At 37.2% G+C, this 24,596-nt stretch overlaps 1 protein-coding gene across 4 annotated transcripts in view; it reads right to left on the bottom strand.

Moving 5' to 3' along the window:
* Positions 1 to 16,032: 16,032 nt before the first annotated feature.
* Positions 16,033 to 24,596, bottom strand: part of TOR1AIP1 (torsin 1A interacting protein 1) — a 40,610-nt gene continuing 32,046 nt past the window's right edge. For 2 of the 4 annotated variants that reach the window (XM_032393011.1, XM_032393012.1), the window contains exons 10-12: positions 21,284 to 21,328; positions 20,864 to 20,920; positions 16,033 to 18,433 (exon numbers count right to left, since the gene is read on the bottom strand). In XM_032393011.1, the coding sequence (XP_032248902.1) occupies positions 17,649 to 18,433; positions 20,864 to 20,920; positions 21,284 to 21,328 (887 nt within the window). In that variant the 3' untranslated portion in view covers positions 16,033 to 17,648. The remainder of the gene's footprint in view (positions 18,434 to 20,863; positions 20,921 to 21,283; positions 21,329 to 24,596) is intronic. The other 2 variants (XM_032393013.1, XM_032393014.1) reach the window with 1 other exon arrangement.

The raw sequence follows: 24,596 nt of genomic DNA, 5'->3' as shown, positions 1-24,596 counted from the left end.
GAGGTAAGATTTTCTTGACGAAGGAGATGGTATACTGATTTATATTCTGACCCAAGATCCTTATCCCATCTCAGATTTGTATTAAATAGCTAACTCACATAAAAAATCCAGGTGCACAAGGAGACAAATACAAGAATTTTTACGGAAGCATTGTTTATAATAGAAAAAATAGAAAATAATATGTCCATCAGTAGGAGAATGAGTAAGCAAGCAGAGGAAAATTAAACAGTGAAACACCAAATAGCAATGAAAATCAGTTAAAGAATAAATCTCACAAATACAGTTTTTAAAAAGTGAAATACAGGGGCGCCAGAGAACCTCAGTCGGTTGAGCGCCTGCCTTCGGCTCAGGTCATGATCCCAGAGTGGGGCTCCCTTTGCAGCCGGGAGTCTGCTTCTGCCTCTCTCCTTCTCTCTCTTGCTCACTCTCTCAAATAAATAAGTTAAAAAAAATCTTCAAAAAAAATAAAACTTAAGTAAAAATTAAAAAGCAAATTACAAAAGGAGATAAACGGTATGATACCACTTCCATAAAGCTTAAAAACGTGCAGTATTGGTAAATGTTATTTAAGAATACATACAAATGTAGCTAAATATTTTTAAATGCCAAAGAATAAAAAAGAGTAAGTTCAGAAATATAATTATGTCTGAGGTAGCAGAAGGGGAATTAATATGTTGACACGAAAAAAACAGTGTTGGTGGTAATGTTTTATTTCTCAAGCTAGGTGTGGATGTTTGTATTGTTATTCTTCTTCGCTTTTATATTTCCAAAATATTAAATAATATATTTTAAACATAAAGATAAATGAGAATCAGGGGCGCCTGGGTGGCTCAGTAGGTTAAGCGTCTGCCTTCGGCTCAGGTCATGATCCCAGGGTCCTGGGATCAAGCCCTGCATTGAGCTCCCTGCTCAGCAGAGAGCCTGCTTCTCCCTCTCCCACTCCCCCTGCTTGTGCTCTCTCTCTGTCAAATAAATAAATAAAATCTTTAAAAATAATAAATAAATAAATAAATAAATAAATAAATGAGAATTTTAAAATACATGTAGAGAATAGGAGGAAGAACAGCCAAAATGGAAGAGTAAAAGATAGATATATAAAATATAAATATATGATATATTTATAAAAATATATAAAGTATAGGTTTTATGTATGATATTTTATGTATCATAACATATAAATATATCATATATTTATATTTTAAACATAACATAAATATATCATATATTTTAATATATTATGTCATATATGACATATAAATATACATATAAATATAAAATATAAATATATCACACATGATATATTTATCATATATCATTAATGCATACAATACTTAAAAAATATTAAAAAGTCTAACCTTAAAAAATCTTAAAATTCCCATTCCAAATAATCTATAAGTAAATTAACATTTTTTTTTGCATAAACCAGTTGCTGAGAATGAAAACCTTGTGATAAAACAGAAAAGAAACTTTCATATTTGAGTAGCAGGGCATTGTTGATCCAACCTACATCTTCTCTCTGTATCTCTCTCTTTACACACACACACACACACACACACACACACACACCCTGGTTATGTCATTCACTTTTATTTTCACATTTGTTTTAGGCCGGAGTGACACTAAAACTTTACAATAACCAGTAAGGTTGGAAGCCAAGCAGAATGGAGCAGGGTTAGAGACCTCCCTTTTTGGCCAGAATAAACGTCTTAGTTGTTAGATCTTGGGAATCAGTTTGCTAAGGGACAGCAGCTATTTAGCAACCAGTGCAGAACTAATTTTTTTTTTAAGTTTTTCTTTAAATTCCAGTTAGTTGACATACAGTGTAATATTAGTTTCAGGTGTACAATTTAGTGAGTAAATGCTTACATACAACAGCCAGTGCTCATCACAAGTGCACTCCTTAATCCCCATCAGCTATTTCCCCCACCCCCCCCACACCTTCACCTCTCCCCTGGTAACCATGAGTTTGTTCTCTACAGTTAAGAGCCTGTTTCTTGGTTTGCCTCTCTCTCTCTCTTTTTCCTTATGATCATTTGTTTTGTTTCTTAAATTCCACATGGGAGTGAAATCATATGGTATTTGTCTTTCTCTGACTTATTTCACTCAGCATAGTACTCTCTAGCTTGCAAATGGAAAGATTTCATTCTTTTTTATGGCTGAGTAATACTTCATTGCATATGTACACCACATCTTCTTTATCCATTCATCAGTTGATGGACATTTGGGCTCTTTCCATAATTTGGCTATTGCAGATGCTGCTGCTATAAACATTGGGGTGCATGTAACCCTTCGAATTAGTATTTTTCGGGCGCCTGGGTGGCTCAGTCGTTAAGCGTCTGCCTTCGGCTCAGGTCATGATCCCAGTGTCCTGGGATCGAGCCCCACATCGGGCTCTCTGCTCCGCGGGAAGCCTGCTTCTCTCTCTCCCACTCCCCCTGCTTGTGTTCCCTCTCTGGCTGTGTCTCTCTCTGTCAAATAAATAAAATCTTTAAAAAAAAAAAAAAAAAAAAAAAAAAAAAGAATTAGTATTTTTTGTATTCTTAGGGTAAATATCTAGTAGTGCAATTGCTGGATCATAGGGTAGTCCTATTTCAACTTTTTGAGGAACCTCCATACTATTTTCCACAGTGGCTGCACCAGTTTGCATTCCCACCAACATTGCAGGAGGGTTCCCCTTTCTCTGCATCCTCACCAACACCTGTTGCTTCTTGTGTGGTTGATTTTAGCCATTCTGACAGGTGGGGGGGGTGGTATCTCATTGTACTTTTGATTTGTATTTCCTTGATGATGAGTAATGTTGAGCATCTTTTCATGTGTCTGTTGGCCATCTGGATGTCTTCTTTGGGAAAATGTCTATTCATGTCTTCTGTCCATTTTTTAATTGGGTTATTTGTTTTTTGAGTGTTGAGTTTTATAAGTTCTTTATATATTTTGGATACTAACTCTTTATCAGATATGTCATTTAGTGCAGAACTATTTTAATATTTGAACAACCAAACCAGTGCAGACTAAATGTCAGCTGAGAATTAGGTATGATATTATTACAGGGTTTGCAGTGGGCTTTGGCCCACTGGTTTAATCATCCTTACAGCCCTAAATGAAAAACATGGCAAGAATTTACCTATGGTAAGAACACACTGGACCATCTCAGCAGAGTCTGTTTTTTACTGGACAAACTTGTAGATATAAGTCTATGCTTAACAATATTGTGTTTCTCATGCTTGGTGTCACTTAATCAGTCCTGAGACCATGACTCAGCTCAGCAGAATTGCCCTGAGATTTTGAGATTCTGTGAGAGGGCACATTATGAAGCATATTGCTGCCAGAAATACATAATGTAGAATGTACCTAAAAGTTCTTCGAGGATTCAGTCATTCATAGTCACAGATAAAATATACCAATAAGGCAGCAAGTAATGTTTGTCTACCTCACTGAAAAAGAGGAACTTGGGAATTGAGCTCATTTGTGGCTCATAATCTCATTCTTCTTTAATGTAAAAAGTTACCTGACCATTGCAAAAGGCTGTAGCTTGGAAGAAAAGAAATTCCAATAAAACAGGTCTAGTAAAGCTAAAACAGAGCCCTTTACTTCATTTACTTTACTTACAACCTCCTGTGTAAATATTAAAACAGATTGGTTCTGCTTTACCCCTAGGTAAAAGGTTTATCCTTATCTGGGAAAGTCAAGACATCACTCTTAAGAAAAAGATCAGAGATTTTCAAATGAATTTAGCAGCAAACAAGCCTAAGTAAGCACAAACTTGTATTTAGATGGCCTGGGGATTTATTTTCTAATATTAAAAAAGATCTTAAAACTCCACTCCAGGGGTGACTGGGTGGCTCAGTCGGTTAGGTATCTGACTCTTGATTTTGGCTCAGGTTATGATCTCAGGGTTGCGAGATTGAGTCTCACTTGGGGCTTTGTGCTGAGTGTGGAGCCTGCTTAAGATTCTCCTCCCCCCACAAAAAAGATTCTCTCTCCCTCTGCCTCTCCCTCCCACTCTTGTGTGCATGTGTTCTCTCTCTGTCTTAAAAAAAAAAAAAAAAACCCACTCAAAATAAGCTCTAAATACAATTAATATTGATTTTGCACAAACCCGTTGTTGAGAATGAAATCCTTGTGATAAAACACCTCAGGGTTTATAAGGGCTTGAAACTTTCATATTGAGTAGCAGGGCATTATTCAACCAGCCTAGACCTGATTACAAACCCTCTACTCACAATGACTTGCCCTGTGACTCTAGAACAAGGAAAGTAACCTGAATGGACCTAACGTTAGTAGGGATTCTGATTTTAGGGTATGTATCTTTTTCTTGAGGTATAGGATATGGCTTCAAGATGTAATGGGACTGTAGGACAAGCAGTTAAATTGGCAGTAGGATCTACACTTTCTCCCACCCTGTTTTTGAGTTATTCATTCATACTGGTTGGTAAAGGTAGCTAGAATTTAGGAAGCACATCCTGTATTGTGTAAAGTTAACATGAAAAGGATAAACATGTCCTTCACAAAGGGCACGCCCCTTCTTCATGATCACAAATAAAACAAACCTGTTTAAAAAAACCAGACTGGGGCACCTGGGTGGCTCAGTTGATTAAGCACCCCAACCTTGATTTCAGCTCGGGTCATGATCTTAGGGTCCTGGGATAGAGACTACATTGGGCTCTGCGTTCATCGCAAAGTCTGCTGGCGATTCTCCCTCTGCCCCTCCTACAGCTCATGCTCTCTCTCTCTCTAAAAACAAAACAAAACAAAAAAACAAAACAAAAAACCAGACTCTTAGTTATAGAGAATAAACTGGTGATTACCAGAGGGGAGTTGGGTGGAGGATGGGTGAAATAGGTGATGGGGATTAAGAGCACACTTACTGTGATGTGAGCATTGAATAATGTGTAGAATTGTTGGGACGCCTGGGTGGCTCAGTCATTAAGCTTCTGCCTTCGGCTCAGGTCATGATCCCAGGTTCCTGGGATCGAGCCCCGCATCGAGCCCCGCATCGAGCGCCGCATCGAGCCAGGCATTTGGCTCCCTGCTGTGGGAAGCCTGCCCACTCCCCCTGCTTGTGTTCCCTCTCTCGCTGTGTCTCTGTCAAATAAATAAATAAAATCTTAAAAGGAAAAACAGAATTGCTGAATAACTATTTTGTATACCTGAAACTAATTTAACACTACGTTAATTATACTGAAATTTAAAAAATAAAAACAAATAATGTAAATAAATAAAACCTGTTCAACAGAGTGCTGTGCCTTTAGGTCTAACAGTTAGTGAAAATCTCACTGAATGGACAGATGGATGAATTCATTCTACCAAGGAAGTAGACTAGGAAAATTAGGTGAAAATTTAAGAAAGAACAAAGTCCACTCCTTAGATATATGGTTGTTCAGTTCAAAGTAGCTTTTTGGGGATTGAATTATCTGGAAAATTACTTCAAATCCACACTTTTTTTGATGGTTAATCCCTCCCTTACAATGAGTACTGAAGTGCTGTTGGAATAGAGCCAAGAAGTGGGGTTAGTGAGTTTCTTCCTTTTTCTATTTCTGATAAGGTCAAAAGCAAACTAGGCTTTAAAACAAATCTGAGGCTGATTTTTTTTTTAATATAAAGGCTTGAAATCATAGATTAATTTATTGTAGTAATTGTGAGATGTTGGAAACAATGGGTACATCCCCCCCAAATTTTTTAATAAAAACGTTGTTGAGTGTAAAAAAAAAACTTGCTTAAACGATGTCTGCCATCTGACTTTTATGTAAATAAAAATCGAAATAATTCTAGACGTATTCTCTAGGTATATATATATACATATTTATATATCAGTATATAACAGTACATAAAAATAATAGACTCTGGTGTTGGGGAGTGGGTCTGGATTAGGTGAGGCTGACTTTTGATCATTTTATTACTATGATTTGCTTTCATCTTCTTAGGATTCCTCAACAAGATTTGTGAATGAAACAACCAATATGTCTAAATTTAAGTCCCGAGTCTTTGCCATTTTCCACAAATTAAGTTTTATACTTGTTAAGAACAAGAGTACTTCTGAAATGGGTGATTTTGAAATTTTTTAAGCTTTAAAAATTCTATTTTCCTATTTTTACCTCCATGCACCTTCAAAGGTTAGTCTCTTTTAATGTTGAGTGCCTTCTTTTTAGTATTTTCCCTATTGGCATTTCTTTTAAATAGCTTAGCTAACAGGCATGGAAATCCCTTTACTGTACAAAGGCAACCCCTCTTCCTCAGAACACTCTTAAAGAGAAGAGTGTCTCTTTTTGGAGCATCTCTCTGTTTCAATGCTGTTTTATGGACCAATAATACAAATGAAATATGCAGTGGAACATTGCAGAGCAAGACAGCTGCAATTAAAAAAAATTGCTGAAGAATATAAGTCAGAATAAGGTTACATGTAACCAGACCAGGTTATATTTTGCAAGGGGTGAACCACCCTATTTTCAGGCTGTGGAAAGTTTTAAACTCTTGACAGGAGATTTTCTGTGGCCCTTCCAAAAATAGAAAAAGGCAGCTGGGTGCCCAGCGTGGAAGAAGACCCACAGGTTTTAATGGGGCTTATCAGCCACTAAAAAACACTCCTGGAATCCCAGGATTGGGTGCTCCCCACCTGTTGAAACAAGAAATGAGAACATGTGAGCATTTGCTTACAAATCCTACTGCCTGAACCAAATGTTATAAGGGGGCAAAAAGCAGCTGGAGCCGCCAGACAGAAAAACGGACAGGCGGGAAGAAGAGCGATGGTGAAGAGAGAGCTGGTTTTGGAAATACAAGTGACTGCACAGATTAAGCATGGATGGAAAAATTTGTGCAAACATATGTACTGTCCTAACACGTGCTGATAATTATTTTACGTATATAAATGGTTATAACTAATACATATAACTAATTTTATATAACATATATATATATATATAAATAACTCTTGTACAACCTTTAGTAACCTCAGTAATTCACACACATTGTCTTGCTTAATGATCAGTAAAACCTTAATGCAGTATCACCACAACCCCTCCCTCAGAGATGAGGAAGCTGAAGCCTGGAGCCATGACGTAGCTTGCTTTCGGTCACGGGCTGAAGACTGGAAGAACTACATGTGAAACCCCCATCTTCTGAGTCCAGAAGGTGTGCCTGTTCCGCTACACAGTGTGGCCACTCTAAGCAGTTGTAGAAAGAACACTGGAAGGGACGCCTGGGTGGCTCAGTCGGTTGAGCGTCTGCCTTCGGCTCAGGTCATGATGCCAGGGTCCTGGGATCGAGTCCCACATCGGGCTCCTTGCTCAGCAGGGAGCCTGCTCCTCCTTCTGCTCCCCCTGCTTGTGTTCTCGTGCTCTCTCTCTCTGTCTGACAAAAACAAACAAACAAAAAACCCCACTGGGCTGTGGATTTCTGTGTGTTGGCTGAACAAATAAGGTAGGGGTGACTAAGGGAGAAATAGTTCTGTTTGCTGGGTTCATGATTCCTCTCTTTGCCCAACTATCTGGTAACCTTTTAACCATACCACACAGGTGATAAACGAAAGGACGTGTATATCTGTGAATGTTTAAATAAATGTAGCTCTCTGCCCTAAATTAACCTGATCTCTCATCAGTAACTTTAATCCTGAGCTCAGGCCAAAATGAAGGAGAAATTTATGAATTCTCCATTTTGAAATGTAGTTAGAGTTCGCATGCAGTTAATATTATCAAACTTTTTGTCCTGTGATTAGTTTACTTCTAGCACAAGTATTTGATATCAGTATATATAAATATAACAATTTGTATTTGTGATTTTTAAAAAAGATTTATTTTAGAGAAAGAGAGAGCACAAGTGGGAGTGGCAGATGGAGAGGGAGAGAAAATCTCAAGCAGACTCCATGCTCAGCATGGAGCCTGACATGGGCCTCGATCTCACAGCCCTGAGATCATGACTTGAGCCAAAACCAAGAATGAGTCACTTAACCAACTGAGCCACCCAGGCACCCCTGTTTTTGTGATTTTTGTCAGAAGTAGTAATACCAACTCTGCACTGAAAAGTTTGTGTTCATAAAGCAGACTATAAAAGAGTTAAAGGAGCTTAGAGATTAGGACTAAAATCAAAGGAACAGTCTTGAAAGGACAACAAACAAGAACCACCCTCTCCCCTCATAATTTGTTCCCATAGAAATTACAGAATTTTCAGGGACAGTTCTGAGTGGGAGTAGAAAGTATAGAATAATCCCTAAACCTTTTCTGTTCATGTCTACCTTACTAAAAATAATGTAGGACACACACACACAGAATAACCATTAGGACATTGGATACTAAGCTGACATAATTTCGTATGGTTCTATATTAGATACCTAACATAGGTTCTACTAAATAACCTAAACCTAATGTGGCTACTTTTTTGAATCTGAGATAATTTATTTTTGAATCACCTCTTAAATTTCTCCCATGAAAAGCAACCATGACTTCCAGCAAAAGCATTTTCATTTAATTGTTTACAGAAGATAATATTGGTTTTAAAAGTACATTTAATACAAATTTACACCGATAAATGTCTTTTGCATCTGGAAAGCTGACCTAGTGATATGAACAGAAAAGTAGATTAGATTCCTGAAATAAATTTCTGGTTCCACCACTGACTCATTGTACATGCTTAAGTAAGTTATTTAATCTCTTGGTATCTTAGTTTCTCCACCTATAAAATGGGGGTAATAATATTTGCTATTAGATAATGTCAGCAAAGCACTTGGAGAACCTCAGATGAAAGGCGCCTGAAGTATTTTGCTATCTTAAGCATGACCTCATACTGTCTGAAAAATGGACTTTACCAGGCTTGTTGATTATCCCAGCACCTTAATTCCAAACTTTTTCTGTTCAGCTGCTTTCTGGCTTTACACATTTCTGTCTATACTATTTACATATTTTAACTTCATTGTGCTGTTTGTATTGTTTTGAGGAGAGTTGATTCCTTGAAGAAACCACGAGACCATGCTTTAATTTGTTTGGTTTGGGGTTTTTTGTTTGTTTGTTTAAACTCATATGCTTATGTTTAAGATTTGAAACAAATATAGAGCACTTAAAAAACTTTCCTTTTTTTTTTTTTTAAAGATTTTATTTATTTATTTGACACAGAGAGAGAGATAGCAAGAGCAGGAACACAAGCAGGGGCAGAGGGAGAGGGAGAAGCCGGCTTCCCGCGGAGCAGGAAGCCCGATGCGGGGCTCGATCCCAGGACCCTGGGATCATGACCTGAGCTGAAGGCAGACGCTTAACGACTGAGCCACCCAGGCTCCCTTAAACAACTTTCTAATTATGGGAGACATAGCTATGTGAATTATATTGACCTTATCCATCCATCCCACTTGTTTGTGTTATTTATATTTTATTTCATATTAAAAAGTAATTTTTAGGATGCACATATATATTTACATTCCTCCCTGAACACTGTGAAAGATTTAAGGCAGATGTTGAGACTGTTGTAAATTTTGATGTTTGTGCCACTTTCCTAGAGGCATTAATGAGATAACATGATACAAAGGCAAAAGATTCGTTGCTTAGAACTAAATCTGAGCTTAAATTATAGTCCAATCGTCTAATATACATTGATCTCCCCGGGGAGGGGGAGGGGATGGCAAAGGCCAAATAGTTACTTCAAGAATAACCACATCACTCAAAAAGCAGAGCTGCTGATTCAGTAACAATTAGTACTTAGAGGTGAAGTCAGAGATAGAAAGTTGGCTACGTTTCCGGAACAGAAAAACACTTCATTTCCTCTCTGTCAACTTGCCTATCCAAGACTAATGCAAATCTTTCAGAGGAGCAAACCTTTGGTCTTTGGAACCTACCAGCTAACGATAGAAAATCTAATTCTTTGGGACTATTTCCAAAGAGAAAGATTTCATTGGAATCTGCCCACGAAGATGTTCTATTTCGAACAGCAAGTATTACACTATGCAACCACAGTTTGAATCATCTGTTGAACAATGGACAGATAATGAACTGCCAGAGATAAAGACTCTTTCAGAGGAGACATGGAGCAAAATACTCTGGGCTTTACAGTATTTTCAGATATTAGAACCTTTGCCAATTTTATAGAATTGGCATTGGCAGAGATTTTAAATATCTAGTTGCATGTACATTTGAGTTAGGAAAATCAGAACCGCAGCTTGCCTTTGTTATTAGAAAGGTATTCTTTCTAACAGAGCTTCAAATCTTTTTGCCAGGTTTTATCTCTATAGAGAGGTGTAAATTTCACCAGATAATGAAGTGATTCTGTCAGTCACTGTGTTTCCCTAAATTGTATCTATTATATGTTTATGGTTTATAAGATATGGTTTAATATTTCACTTAAAAAGTAGATACTATGGGGACACCTGGCTGGCTCAGTCAGTAGAGCATGTGACTCTTGATCTCACGGTTGCAGTTTTGAGCCCCACGTTGGGTGTAGAGATTACTTAAAAATAATTTTTTTTTTAAAGTAGATAATATGATGGGATAGAATGTAGTATGATGGTTAAGAATGTAGGTTCTGGAGTCATGGTCTGAGTTCAAATTCTATCTCCAAAGTATAACTTTGTGTCTTTGTTTTCTCATCTATAACAGGGAGATAGTAATAGTATGTACTTCCAAACACTATGAAAATTAAATGAGATACCACGTGCATGATGCCGGTCATGGTGCTTGGCACTAGTGCTCAAAAAACGTTAGCTATCATTCACTCCATTTATACACTAAGTTTAGAGTGTGGCACAGGTTGGGGTCTCTGAAAAGCAGACTCAGACAAAATTTAGCGTGCTGGATGTTTACTAGGGAATGTCCTTGGTATGAACATCTATGGAGAGGAGGCGGAGGAAGCAGGATGCGGTTGAGGGGGGCGTCACACTATAATACAGGTCCTATAGCCTCAGCTAACTCCATGGGAAAACTTTGGAGTGCAAATGGTCTGTCCAAATTGCACTGTGTTGGGCTGAGAAGCTCGAGCCTTTACATTCTCTTTATCAGTCGTTGGATGCGTACCACCCTCCCCCTTACCTGGCATGACCTTGGGCAAAATGATCCCCTGCAGCTGAAGTAATCCACGAAGTGGCTGATGGTGAAGGCTGTTCACTGACTGCACACCCAGCATTGGGTGCAACACAGCCTTCCTTTAAGGGATTCTAGGTGGTACATCTTTGTGTTCAACACAGGATACTCTGTGCTGCACTTGGAAAAGAATCTCAACCAATTACAATCGCTTGAATAAAAGTGAGGTCTTTAAGGATGGAAGTGGGATAGTGAAGCTGAACAAGCCATGGAAAGATGGGAGAAAGAGGTCTCTATGTGTGACAGCTTTCTCATTCTTTAAAATTCCCCAGATTTTTAGAGAGGGTGGATTCTGGTTCACCGGAAGACCTTTAATGAACTGCGAAGGGTTGGGGTTTGTAGTGGTGGTGGAGGCTAGGAAAAAGCCCAAGTACTCTGCATAATAAGGGTTGCTTAGGAAGGTGGAAATAGAAGCCAGCCAGTTGATGTCACACAGAAGAGAGGAGAATTAATAGTAACAATTAAGTGAACAAAAATGGCTAACATTGTACCCTTTGGTGTCCTCAGCACTTTCTAAGTGCTCTGCATAGATCAACTGACTTAATCCTCACAACCACACTATAAGATAGTATTTACATTATTTTCCCCATTTTAGAGATGAGAAAACTGAGTCAGAGAGAAGTTAAGTAATTTGCCAATGTCGTTGAGCGAGAAAGGTGTAGAATTGGGATTTGGACTCAGGTAGTCAGACTCCAGACTCCAGACTGTAGGGGGTGTGCTCTTGGTCCAACTTTCCCCTCTGTTTCTGTGCAATTACCAATGTTTCTGATGCAGACTCTTTCTCAGTAATTCAAAGAGGTGCCATTTTGCATCAAGACTGAGAGAGGGCAAACAGAGGCTATGTGGTCTGCAGGGACAGCTAACACCTAGGCTACATATAGGTATTTCAAAAAATTCAACTGTGAGTCCACACTGCAGGTCTTTAGTTCCAGAAGCAGGAGTATGAGTCAACAGGTAAGACTGCGTGATGACTGTCTCACCCTTCTCAAAATTCTTCAGACTCTCAGTGTGTGCAATATTGGATTCCACAAAGCTGGGCAAGGAGGAAAGAAAGACAGAGGTTTAAAGGAGAGCCACAAATAACCTACAAAATGGAAAAATACTCCAAGCTGTATAGAACCTGAATAGATTGGGGGAAATACCATATTTAGGGGTTCTAGAAACTATGTACATAGTGGTTGACAATAGATGTTTTAAAGCCAGACTGCCTAAATTCAAATTTCTGCTTCCCCACTTTTTCCTTGGGTATTCTTGAGCGTCACTTTACCTTTCTGTGTTTCAGCTTCCTATTAAATTGGGATAACAATACTACCTCACAGGGCTATCATGAGACTGGAACCTGTTAATACATGTGAGGCACTTGAAACGGTGTTTGGAGCTTTAATAAACTTAGTAAGTAGCTGACAAAAAATAGGAAAGGGTGACAGACAACTTAATCCATATTCAAATATGAAGATCTTTATGTAGATCTTTTCCATCTATATGGTAGACAAAATGCGAGGAAGTCCACTTAAACTATGAGAGATTGAGAGATTTTTTAAAAATTGCCCATCAAGAATAACTACTGAGTCGATGTTCTCTGTAAGGAGCTGCATAACATGGAGAAGATTCTCAAGTTTAGCCTAAGAATGGTACTCTCTAAAATTGGGGTGGGGGGGGAACAAACTTAAAAAATCAAATTTGAATCAGGTACATAGTCTCCTACCACTACACTTGCCCAAGACACAGTTTGAAAACTAAAGAAAGCTCAGTGTTCTTTTGAGGGACTTATAACAAATTAATAACAGCCATTATATATTAAGATAGTACCTGAGGTTTTGATAACTGTTCTCTTTTTTCAGCATAAAAAACGCAGAAGCAACGGGAAGAAATCAGAACACATTTGTAGCAGAGCCACATCAAGGACTTCCTTAGGTCAAATTTCTCTAGACAGAGCCATGATCAAGACCCAGATTTTAAAATTTTAATAGTGTTTCCATCATTTTATTTCATTTTTTAAAGTGAAAATGAAATGAAATAACCAGCATCATGTCATATAAAGGTCTTTATAAATTTGAAGATGTTTTTAGTTGTCCCTTAACCCTATCTGCCCACTTGTTGGCCTGACTTCAGGAGAATGCCATTCCCCATTCCCACCCCATGGTCCGTGTTAAAGGAGTGACCTAGGCATCTTTGTTTCATTATATATTCTTTTCAGGGATCATCCATATACTGGATTGAGCCAATCAAATTCATCCTCTTGACGTGGTTAAGTCACAAAGGCGAGGTTACTAAGGTGAAGCAAGCCAGAAGTGGAGAGGCAGAGGGAATGGCAGCTGATCTGTCCATCAACAGTCCTCTCGTGCCCAGTCTCTGGTCTTGGAGGCTGAAAGGCTTTCTTACAACATCCACCCCACCCCTCCTTTTCTCTTCTGGTTAGACAGGGTGTTTTACAATCAAACAATTCCTGACTAAATACATGTCTATGTACTTCAAACTGCTAAAAGTCAACAAAGACATACAGAGATAAGAGTTTACCACTGTGTACTCAGTATTTGGGGGAGAGAAGATACAGGGGCTAAATTGAATGAAGAGGTATTTTTAGCAGTACAACCCTTTGAAAAGACCTCTACGAGGTATTTTTCCTAATATTCAATTAACCACACCTTGTCATTTCTACCTAAGTATTTTTTCTTATCCGTCTTCTCTCCACACCTATAGCCATCTCTTATTTGGGACTATACTACCCTCTTAGGCAATATGAGATGTAAGGAAACTTGCTTTTTAAAGAAAACTCAAATTCCAAATCTCAGCGTGAAGACCTCATGGCCTCCCAGTTTTGTCTCTTACCATTCACCTTGCCCTTGGGGATCCCCCACTAATAATCCTTGCTTCTACAAGAAGTAGAAGTGCCAGTATCCCATGGCATCAGTCCTCTACCTTAAATTACTCATAGCACTACTGAATTGAGGTTGAAGTAGTTATATAGCTTTAGAAAAAGGCTCAGGAATAACAGGAAAAAGCAAGTAAAGTACTAAGATGCAACTTCCCTATTTTAGCTAGCTAGGTAGTGTGTGCAGTTTTTACTCAACAAGTATTTGAGCAGGCTGTGGTTACCACTGTGCATATACTGATGACAGTCTCTTGCTCTCAAGAGGCATACGGTAGTGCAGTGAGCTAACTGCTCTGTCAGGGGGAATATACGATGAATGAGAGCATAAAAAAGAGGCACCTAAATCAGTATTGGGGGAAGGAGACTAGTGAAGGTTTCAGTGAAGTTCTGCCTAAAAAACTGAGCCCTGAAGAAAAAACAAGTAAGAATTAGCAAAGCATAAAATTGGGGAAAGGGAGAGGGCAGGAAAGGAGGAAATATTCCAGACGTGTCTAAGAATGGGCAAAAGACAAGGGTACAATATGTAAATGGTGAGAGGTTTCTGCCTATTTATGCTCAGGTGCAGGCTATCTTCCCTACAATCCCCAAGAGCCTGCCTGCAAGCAAACCAGGACTTCTCTGAACCTAGGCCAAAGAGAGAAAGATATTCCAGGCAGGAGTTTCCTTTTAGTCGATGGCAACCTTCTCGGCTTGTTTTCCAGCTCAGGACTCACATCTTCTTTCCAGGTGGCTAATGCCAGTAGAATCCTCTGTAAGATCTTACTCTATGACCTTGATAGAGACAGTATAGCAGAACAGTCCATTATCTGTTCAATAGGACATAAAGGCCACTTTCCAAAGACCTAAGATCAAAGGGAAACTGGATTTTGTATCTTTAGGCATTAACTAATGGCATGAACTATGCAAACAAGTTACAGTTCTCTTCATAGAATGAAAATCAAGTTTACTTCCAACCTTTCTTTTGAGAATTGGAGGTTTAGAAAACTTCCCTAAAGATAATATAAGAAAGTCATTAAAGGAAGGGAAGCAAATTAAGTTTCTAGAAATCTGTAAGACCAGTACTGTGTTGTGGTTTCCCTGGGCCAGTGTTGCCACCCAAAGTCACAATGTGCCTGATTTCTAGAAACCCTAGCTCCTATTTTCAAGCTGATGACTTATTAAATTTTCCCTTCCAAAAGGGTAATAACATAAACCGAAAATAGAATGTTTTAGGCAGCATCAAAAATACAGGTGTTCTCAGGGTGCCTGGGTGGCTCAGTCGGTTAAGCGTCCAATTCTTAATCTCAGCTCAGGTCTTGATCTCAGGGTTCTGAGTTCAAGCCTGACATTGGGCTCCACACTGGGCATGGAGTCTAGTTAATGAATAGATAAGTACATACATAAATACATACATACATACATAAATTAAGTATAGATAGACAGATGTTCTTGAGCATGCATTCTCAGTGGCAACAAATACTGGTTCTTGGAGGGCAAAAAATCTTACTCTTCTTATGTATAAAGGACAAAAATATAGTCCATAAACAGATATATAGTATATGTGTGGTATTAGAATTTCAAGGGGGTAGACAATTAGTAAAAAAATTATCTAAAAAGGCTCTTTAGCAAGGTGAGAAGGAAAAATTTGAGAAACACTGCTGTAGATACTTTTGCCAAGTCAGGAAAACCTAAGTTAATTCCAATATAGTGGTAATTCAAATACCAGCATGAAACAGAAAACCATGGTGATTATATCTTTAAACAATGTATTTGTGAATGGCTCCAGTCCTTTGGCCTTTGTTTCTCTTAGCAGAAGTTACTAAAATTGGGGGCGCCTGGGTGGCTCAGTCGGTTAAGCGTCTGCCTTCGGCTCAGGTCATGATCCCAGGGTCCTGGGATCGAGCCCCGCATCGGGCTCCCAGCTCCACGGGAAGCTTGCTTCTCCCTCTCCCACTCCCCCTGCTTGTGTTCCCTCTCTCACTGTCTCTCTCTCTCTGTGTCAAATAAATAAATAAAATCTTAAAAAAAAAAAAAAAAGTTACTAAAATTGTTCAAGTGTAAAGAAAACTCTAGGATTAACTGGAAAAAAAAAAAAGGTTTATGAATCATTAAGTTCACAACACAGAGTACAAACCAAGAAAGTAAATTTATTTAAATTACTAAAATAGCTTCTAAAGTCATTTACAGATCAGCTGCTACAATTATTTTTTCCTGAAAGATATAAGTAACATTAATTTCTTTAAAATTATTTTGGTCAGCGAAACATTTAATAAAAACATTTGTTTCTCCATATAATATATGTGTATAAAATAAGCCTTTTCAAAAACTCTTGTTTTAGAATCCTCTATAAATCAGATGGCCTGACTTGTGACAGTCAGGAGCAAATTTCAATAAAGGGTATAAATTTATGAACAGTGGTTGTTCTAGTTGGAAGAAACCAGACCACACTCCACTACCAGGCATGGGATCCTCAAAAGGTAAAGCGTAAAGCCAATGACTGCCTCTCTTATTCTAAAAACAGTATTTTCATTTAAAAACAAAACATGGTAGATCCAGAATCTTAAGATTTTAAGAAAAACAACGCAGGCGACAGATTTTGAGAAAGCTCAGTTACAGAAGCAAAGTGACACCTGAAATGCAACAGTAGTACAGGAATGCACAATAGTACATTTCAACATTCTTCACATATGGTCAAGTTCATTTCCTTTTGGCTTGAGGCACTCTTAATAAAATTTATCACATGCATAGTAAATCTTTACATTTGTCATAAGAGTGTCTTTAAAGGACTTAAGACTGCACGCAGAAAACCAAATCCTTCTTCGACAGTCCAGGACAGACAGTCCTGGCTGACTGATGGTTTACCAATTCCTGCAACTATATTTTCTGAATTCAAAACAAAGGCTTCAGGATATGTCCAAAATAAAATGCTCTGAATTGACCACACCCTTCAGAGTCAAATGAACAAATACGCTAAACCTTGTAATATACATGCTTCAAAATCCTTGGGAGGACCAAAAATTTCTTAAAGGAAAAAAAGGACATGTGAAAAACAAACCCCAACAGAATTCACTGAGAATGGAGTTCATATGGCTATGCCTGAGTGACCTAAGTCTCAGTGGCTTATTTTAAATTTCATCTTGAAGACTTTTTTTCCCCCTTTCCTTCCTTATTCCACAATTTCTCTCTTCCCTAGCCCCCTTCTCCTGCCCTCCAAAAACAAAGAAAAAAAAAAAATCCAAACACACACTCAGGTGACCTTTCATTACTCTTATTCCTATGAGGGGAAGCTGACTAAGGAACTCGCACCTAAATGATGTAAAAGAGAACAAAATGGGAAAACCCACAGTTGCATTTAGAGAGCTGCCTTACTAATAGCAAACTCTGAAAAATCTAACTTAAAAAATTGAGAGGATTCATAGGAAGGAGCCCAATCCCCCCCAACCTGGTCTGGTCATACCATAGCAATAATGTTTCAACCCCGAATCTAAACAGATCCTCTATGGGACTGCATATAATTTATAGTCCTCAGAGATCATTAACACAGATCTCAATGGAAACAGGGAAATGATTCTCTCAAGTAACAGATACTTAGGTTGAATAAATGATTTAGATGTTCTATGTTTAGATAAGAACTTAATTTCCTTTAAAAAGAAACCAGTTCTTTCAAAAAGAGCTCTGAATCCCGTCTCTGGCTAGAAAGTCTGAAAAATTCTCAGAACTTGAGACATGATTTTGTCGTCTGTCACCCTTTATAAGCAGATGCCACTTTTCAGGGCATTTTCAGGTTGGACAGGCAGGACCAAGTGAGAAATACGGCTCCAGAGCCCACTCAATTTGTCTGGGTCCATATGTTTGCTGGAGTTGGGTGTGTCAGAGTTGATGAACTTGACTTTGAGGAAATCTCTCACTTTTTCTTCAATTTCCTTTAGGCCTAGACTGGTTCCCAGTGTCTCTTCCTCCAACAATACAGTCAGGACTAAGGCTACGTCTTTGAAGGCTGCATTTTCATGGTCACAATATTTATAGAAGATCAAAGTAGAGCCTGCAGGCAGGGACTCAAAGCGGTGTACCACAGCAGCATTCTGGCCATTGTTGAATCCATTGCTCAGTTCCTGATCTACCTCTTGTTTGACAATATCGCTGTCTTGAGTAGCTTTGCCCGCCCCATCAATCCGGATGGCACGGACGCTCCGGAAAGAAGAGTAGGCGTCAGCAATTTGTTCGCTCAGACACCTGAGCGCTTCTTCAGCATCCCGAGCAGCGGCGAGCAGCAAGATAGCAGGCTGAGGCCGAGGTTGGGAGCTATTAAGATGTTTTTCCAGGAATGTAAGGCTCCTTTTCCACAGCTTCTCATCTTGACTTTGATACTTAGTCATTAGTTGTCTCATCTGGTTCTGGAACTCTTGAACAGCAGTGGTTTCTACCTCAGGATTGCGAGGGAACAAAAAACTCCCAACAGCCAATGAAACTATGAGAACAGATAGCCACCACCACATCTTGATAAAAGATGCACTTTTGGGTTGTCCAGTCACTTCTGCTCAGGACAAAAAGAAAAAAAAAAAAGACAGATTCAAATACCATTTTCTTAGATTCAAGGACAAGTGACTTTTAAAATCAGTATTAATCTTCACAAACATTAGATAAAAGAGGAAGGAATTTAAAGAATGGAGCTGGTAATTTACTTTCTTAAAGAAATGTTCATCACATGTATTTAAGAAAATCTCACACCCATAGGTTTTAGGTGTATTATAAGTATGCATGTGTCTCTTCAATGTCAAAATGATAAAAAGCCTTAGAGGAAAAAGTAGAATTCAAAGATATGAAGTGGCATAAGCAAGTCAGAAATAATATAATTTATAAAGCAAAACTATTATTACTACTGCTAATATTTGGGAGGCAAGCAATAATAAAAGTCACTTGATAAAATATTTTTAAATTTAGACACTGAGAATTCATACAGCTTATTATCCAAGGTGGAATGTTTCTGAAGTATGTAAAGGGATTGAAAAAGGATGCACTGTAAGTTGAACATCTTCCATATATTATAATAGCTAACTGTCCCTTTAATTGCACTGATGCCCACCTTTTGTGGAATGCAAGTTAATACCAGTAAAATTGAGTATGCATTTCATCCCTAATTATTATTAGCAATAATGATACCAATTTACATTTACCTAGTGCTTTTCAGTTTATAAGCACGTTGTCACATACCACTTCATTTAATAGGATAGCAACAATAATACTTTTACACCTTCTATTTTATTTGTACTATGGACCTTTTAGAGCAATAGTTCTCAAAGTGTAATTGCTGGGTACCTCAGGATCCTTCCAAGAGGGTCCTTGAGGTTAAAGCTAGTCTCTTAACACTAGGATGTTATCTAACTTTTCCCAGCATGTTGACATTTGCATTGATGGTGCAAAGCCACGGTGGGAAAAACAAATGATACCTTAGCATGGACCACAGGGCAGTGCTAATGTAGTCTTTGTATTCACAGCCATGCATTTAAGGCTATCAGTGAAACTGTTTCATAAAGCAGTTAAAATTATTCACCTTATTAAAATTCAACCCTTGAGTACAAATCCAGTAGAGTATATGAAGAACTGAGAAATATACATAAAGCACTTCTGATACCTAGCACAGTACAGTTTTCTCAAGGAAAGGAATTTTGTGCAACTCAGTTGAGCTGAACTAGTACTTTTAAGAACAAGTGACAAACTATGGTTAGACTTGAGTATTTGGCAGACATTTTCTTGAAAATGAACAAAGTGAGTCTGTGTTTCTAGGAAAACAACTGACAATATTTGTTGCCAATTATAAAATTCACGGTTTAAAGTGAAAATTAGGATTGTGGAAATACTGTATCTGCCACTATAAGCTTGACAGCTCCTGAATCCTTAAAGACTTTTTGTCTTGAGATTAGTGGTGATATTAACAAATGTGATCTTTTTATACTGTATTAGAAATGTGTCAAAATTTGGAAGATCTACATAACTTAGTGAACCTTTATTTTCCAAATGATCAGTGCATGATATTCCATTCAAAGTACAAGAAAGACCAATGGATTTGAATGTAATAGAACAAAAAAGTTCATTAATTTGGTTTCAGATCTCACATTTTAAGTAACTTGTTGAGTTTTGGACAGTATCAAAGGAGAATATCCAAAATTATCTTTAGACTATTAAAAAAATCTATATTATCTGTATAAAGCTGGATTTTTGTATATACTACAACCAAAACAATATATTGTAACAGATTGAATACAGAAGCAGATGCGAATCCAGCTCTATTTTATTAAGCCAGACATTAAAGAGATTAGAAAATATAAGCAATTTGTCACTATTCTTACTAAATTTTTAAAAAATAAATAGGTATTTTTAAAATGTTTCAATTTTAATTTCTAGGTAAACATGGATAGGTATAGCCCATATTAAAAAAAAAAACAACGCTCTTTTAGGTACTAATTTTGCTAGTAGAAAGTGGTATTGAGACCAAAGTGAGAGTCACTGTGAAGTTATTTTCTTAGTACTCATTTGGGATAATAAACAGGCTTAGAGAATTAAAAAAGCTTGCTGCAAGGCTGTAACAGAAGGTTAAGTGGTCCAATCTAATCTAAATACAGGTCTGTGGACTCTAAAACCCACAGTAAACATATTACATCATGCTATGTGCCATCTTTCTTTTGACTCAGCAAGGTTCACCTGGTTATTGGTATTAGTAGTTCTGCTTATTAACTTTTACTTTTGGTCTTACGGCTAATTAAGCGAAGGGGAAAACCAGATGTTGTTTCATACAGTTTGTCCTTAAAGAATTTCACTGCTAGTAAAATATATACTTTTTCCTCTTAAGTGCTTAAAATACAATTTTTCAAATGGCATTGTTTATTTGTGGTCAAAAAAATTTAAAACAATTATGAATGACCAATTTTAGAAACTCACTTAATAAAAACTGAACAGACAAACTTACGTTGGCTGGAGGTTGATGGAGACCAGTTTCCAAGCTCTGATTTCTGACTGCTGTCATCTAATGATAGGAGTAATAAAGACTATCAATTTATGGTTCATAATTTAAGTATTTCCAACAGAGAAAGAAAATACAAATTCCACCAAGAGAATATAAGGCAGAAATCAGCCAGAAGTAGAAGAAAAAGTAAAAGATCTAAGTGCCCATTAGACTGACAGCTCCTTGAGACTTAAGAGTTATTTCTTTCATAATTATTCACAGCATGCCATGGGGTCTAGTATAAAGCATACTCTTAATACATTTGTTTTGTGAGAAAGCCTTAAAGTATTTGACCCAAATTATTTAATGGAACTAGTGAAACTTACGGCACAAAGTTAAGAGAAGAAAATAAGCACAACTAAAAGAAAAGAAAACATGTTATACCATCGGAAAAACTGCCATATATTGAACTCTTGCTTGGTGACGATGCTGTAAGAAGGAAAAAAGGACAAAATATGGATTATGGATTACAGAGCTACCTGGCTAAGGGGTTTTAAGGTAAAATGCAATGTTAATCCTATTCTCTACCTCAGACTGATACAAATATTTACTCTGGTGCCTCTGATCATTTCAAATATCAGTAATATTTTTTAAATTATATTAAAAACTCTTCACCATTTTTATTAATAGACAATTCTGTTTTATTTAGGTTTGTGGTTAAACCACAGATTTCAAAAATAATTTTCTCTCATGAATCCACCAAATCTCTATTTCTATCATTATTTTAGCAAACAAAAACTATCCTAACTCTTTACTTTTCCCGTTCATCCTTCTTGGCATGACCACAGATTTTACTATAAAAGAAAGAAGAAATGGAAGGACAGGGTTCAGAAGGTGGAGAGGCTGAATTACTAATTCGTATGACCTACTTTTACCAATTCTGCCATCTATTATTTGCCTGGAGTTTTATAACTTATGTATCTATAAATGACCTTCCTGGTGTTTAGCAAGAGCTTTCATTTGAGAAACACTGGACTAAACTAGAGGTATAAAATTAGCACTGCTAAGATATAAAAATAGTCTTATTTTTGGTCATATGACAAAAAAAACCTCAAATGAAACAAAATGACATCAACCTTCATTCTAAAGGCATACTGTTTTATAATTACTGCTTTAGCCTAGGAAATTACATTATTTAGAAACTTCTAAGTTAGGTCACCAAGTTAACATGTATATTACTAAAACAAACAAATTCCATCAAATGATGTTTATCTTGAATACTTTACTCTATGGTTGCAAAGATCAAATGAAATAATATATGATATTATAATAATACATAACTATAATAATATAAAACTATAATATGGTAGTTATTATATAAAAAGATCAAATGAGGTAATTTTTTATACTATACCTAACTACAATATATAACTATAATAATATATACTATACTTATCATATAACATTAGTTATACACTTATTATGTAACAAATGTAATATTTACATAACTCAGAAAACATTTTAAATTTTAAAATTAAATTAAGAAAATAATCCCATTTACAATAGTATCAAAAAGAATAAGATATTTAGGAATAAACTTAACCAAGCAGGTGAAAACCTTGTACACTGAAAACTATAAAACACCAATAGGGGCACCTGGGTGGCTCAGTTGGTTGAGCGACTGCCTTCGGCTCGGGTCATGATCCTGGAGTTCCTGGATCGAGTCCCGCATCGGGCTCCCTGCTCAGCAGGGAGTCTGCTTCTCCCTCTGACCCTCCTCCCTCTCATGCTCTCTGTCTCTCATTCTCTCTCAAATAAATAAATAAAATCTTAAAAAAAAAAAAACACCAATAAAAAATTAAAGCAGACACAACTAAATGGAAAGATACCCACATTCGTGGACTGGAGAATTAATATTCTTATAATGTCTATACTACCCAAAGCCATCTACAGATTCAGTACAATCCCAATCAAAACTCCAATGGCATTTTTTACAGAAATAGAAAACAATCCTAAAATTTGTATGGAAACACAGATTCCGTAAGATTCCAAATAGTCAAAGAAATTTTGAATAAGAAGAACAAAGCTGGGGGCATCACACTTCCTGACTTCAAAATACTTTATAAAGCTAGAGTAATCAAAACAGTATGGTACTGGCATAAAAAAAGACATAGAGACCAAGAGAAGAGAACAGAGTTCAGAAATAAATCCATGCAGATACGGTCAGCTGATCTCTAACAAGGGTACCAAGAAAAAACAATGGGGAAAGGACAGTATCCTGAATAAATGGTGCTGGGAAAACTGGATATCCACAAGCAAAAAAATGAAATTGGACTCAGACCATACACAAAAAATCAAAATGGATTAAAGACATAAACATAAGAACCAAAAGTATAGGGGGCGCCTTGATGGCTCAGTTGAGGAGCATGTGACAACTGATTTTGGGGTCGTGAGTTCGAGCCCCATGTTGGGTGTGGAGATTACTTAAATAAATAAAACTAAAAAAAAAAAAAAAAGAACCCAAACCATAAAACTCCCAGAAAAAAAAACAGGGAAAAAGCTTCCTGATATTGGTCTTGGCAATGATTTCCCATATATGACACCAAAAACATAGGCAACAAAAGCAAAAATATACCATGGGATTATAGCACACTTAAAAAACATGATGAGCTACATGATCAAAATCATAGTAAGATTCACCTCACACCTCTTAAGATGGCTATTATCCAAAAAACCAGAGCAAGTTATGTACAGAGGATGTAGAGAAAAGGGAACCCTTGTACACTGTAGGTAGGAATTTAAATTGCTATAGCCACTATGGAAAAGAGTATGAAGGCTCCTCAGAAACTGAAGAATGAAACTACCATATGATCCAGCAATCCCACTTTTGGATATATACCCAAAAGAAATGAAATTAAGATCTTGAAGAGATATCCGTGTGCCCATGTTCACTGCAGTAATATTCACAACAGCCAAGACACGGAAGCAACCTAAATGTCCAGTGATGGACGAATGGATAAAAAAATGTAGCATATACAGTTAATCCTTGAACAATATAGGTTTGAACTGTGCAGGTCCACTTATATGTGGATTTTTTTAAAAAAAAGATTTTATTTATTTATTTGAAAGAGAGAGACAGCAACAGAGAGCACAAGCAGGGAGGAGAGGGAGAAGCAGGCTCCCTGCTGAGTAGGGAGCCCAATGTGGGGCTGGATCCCAGGACTCTGGGATCATGACCTGAGCCCAAGGCGACGCTTAACTGACTGAGCCACCCAGGTGCCCCATATGTGAATTTTTAAAAATAAATACATTGGAAAATTTTTAAAGATTTGCAACAATTTGAAAAAACTCAGTCGAACTGCATAGCCTAGAAATATTTTAAAATATTAAGAAAAAGTTAGATATTTCATGAATGCATAAAATATATATAGATGCTATTTTATCATTTGCTACCATAAAATACACACAAACTACAAAAAGTTAAAATTTATCAGAATTTACGCACAGACTGTACATGGTGCCATTTGCAACTGAAAGAAATGTAAACAAACATAAAGATGCAGTATTAAATAATAATTGCATAAAATTAATGGTAGTACATACTTTAATAATGCCATAGTTTTTACAGAAAGAGCCATCAAACCCAAAACAATAATTCCTGCTGGAGAAAACTGTCCAGATGTGTATGACCTCACAGGATTTACAAAACAGCCAATCAAAGAAATCATGAAAGAGATCATGATTATGGCAAAAAAGG

Source organism: Phoca vitulina, unplaced genomic scaffold (assembly GCF_004348235.1).
Source record: "Phoca vitulina isolate PV1807 unplaced genomic scaffold, GSC_HSeal_1.0 scaffold71, whole genome shotgun sequence".
Classification (NCBI taxonomy): Eukaryota; Metazoa; Chordata; class Mammalia; order Carnivora; family Phocidae; genus Phoca; species Phoca vitulina.
The sequence above is the reverse complement of the archived record's forward strand: the minus strand, read 5'-3'. Positions and strand labels throughout refer to the sequence as shown.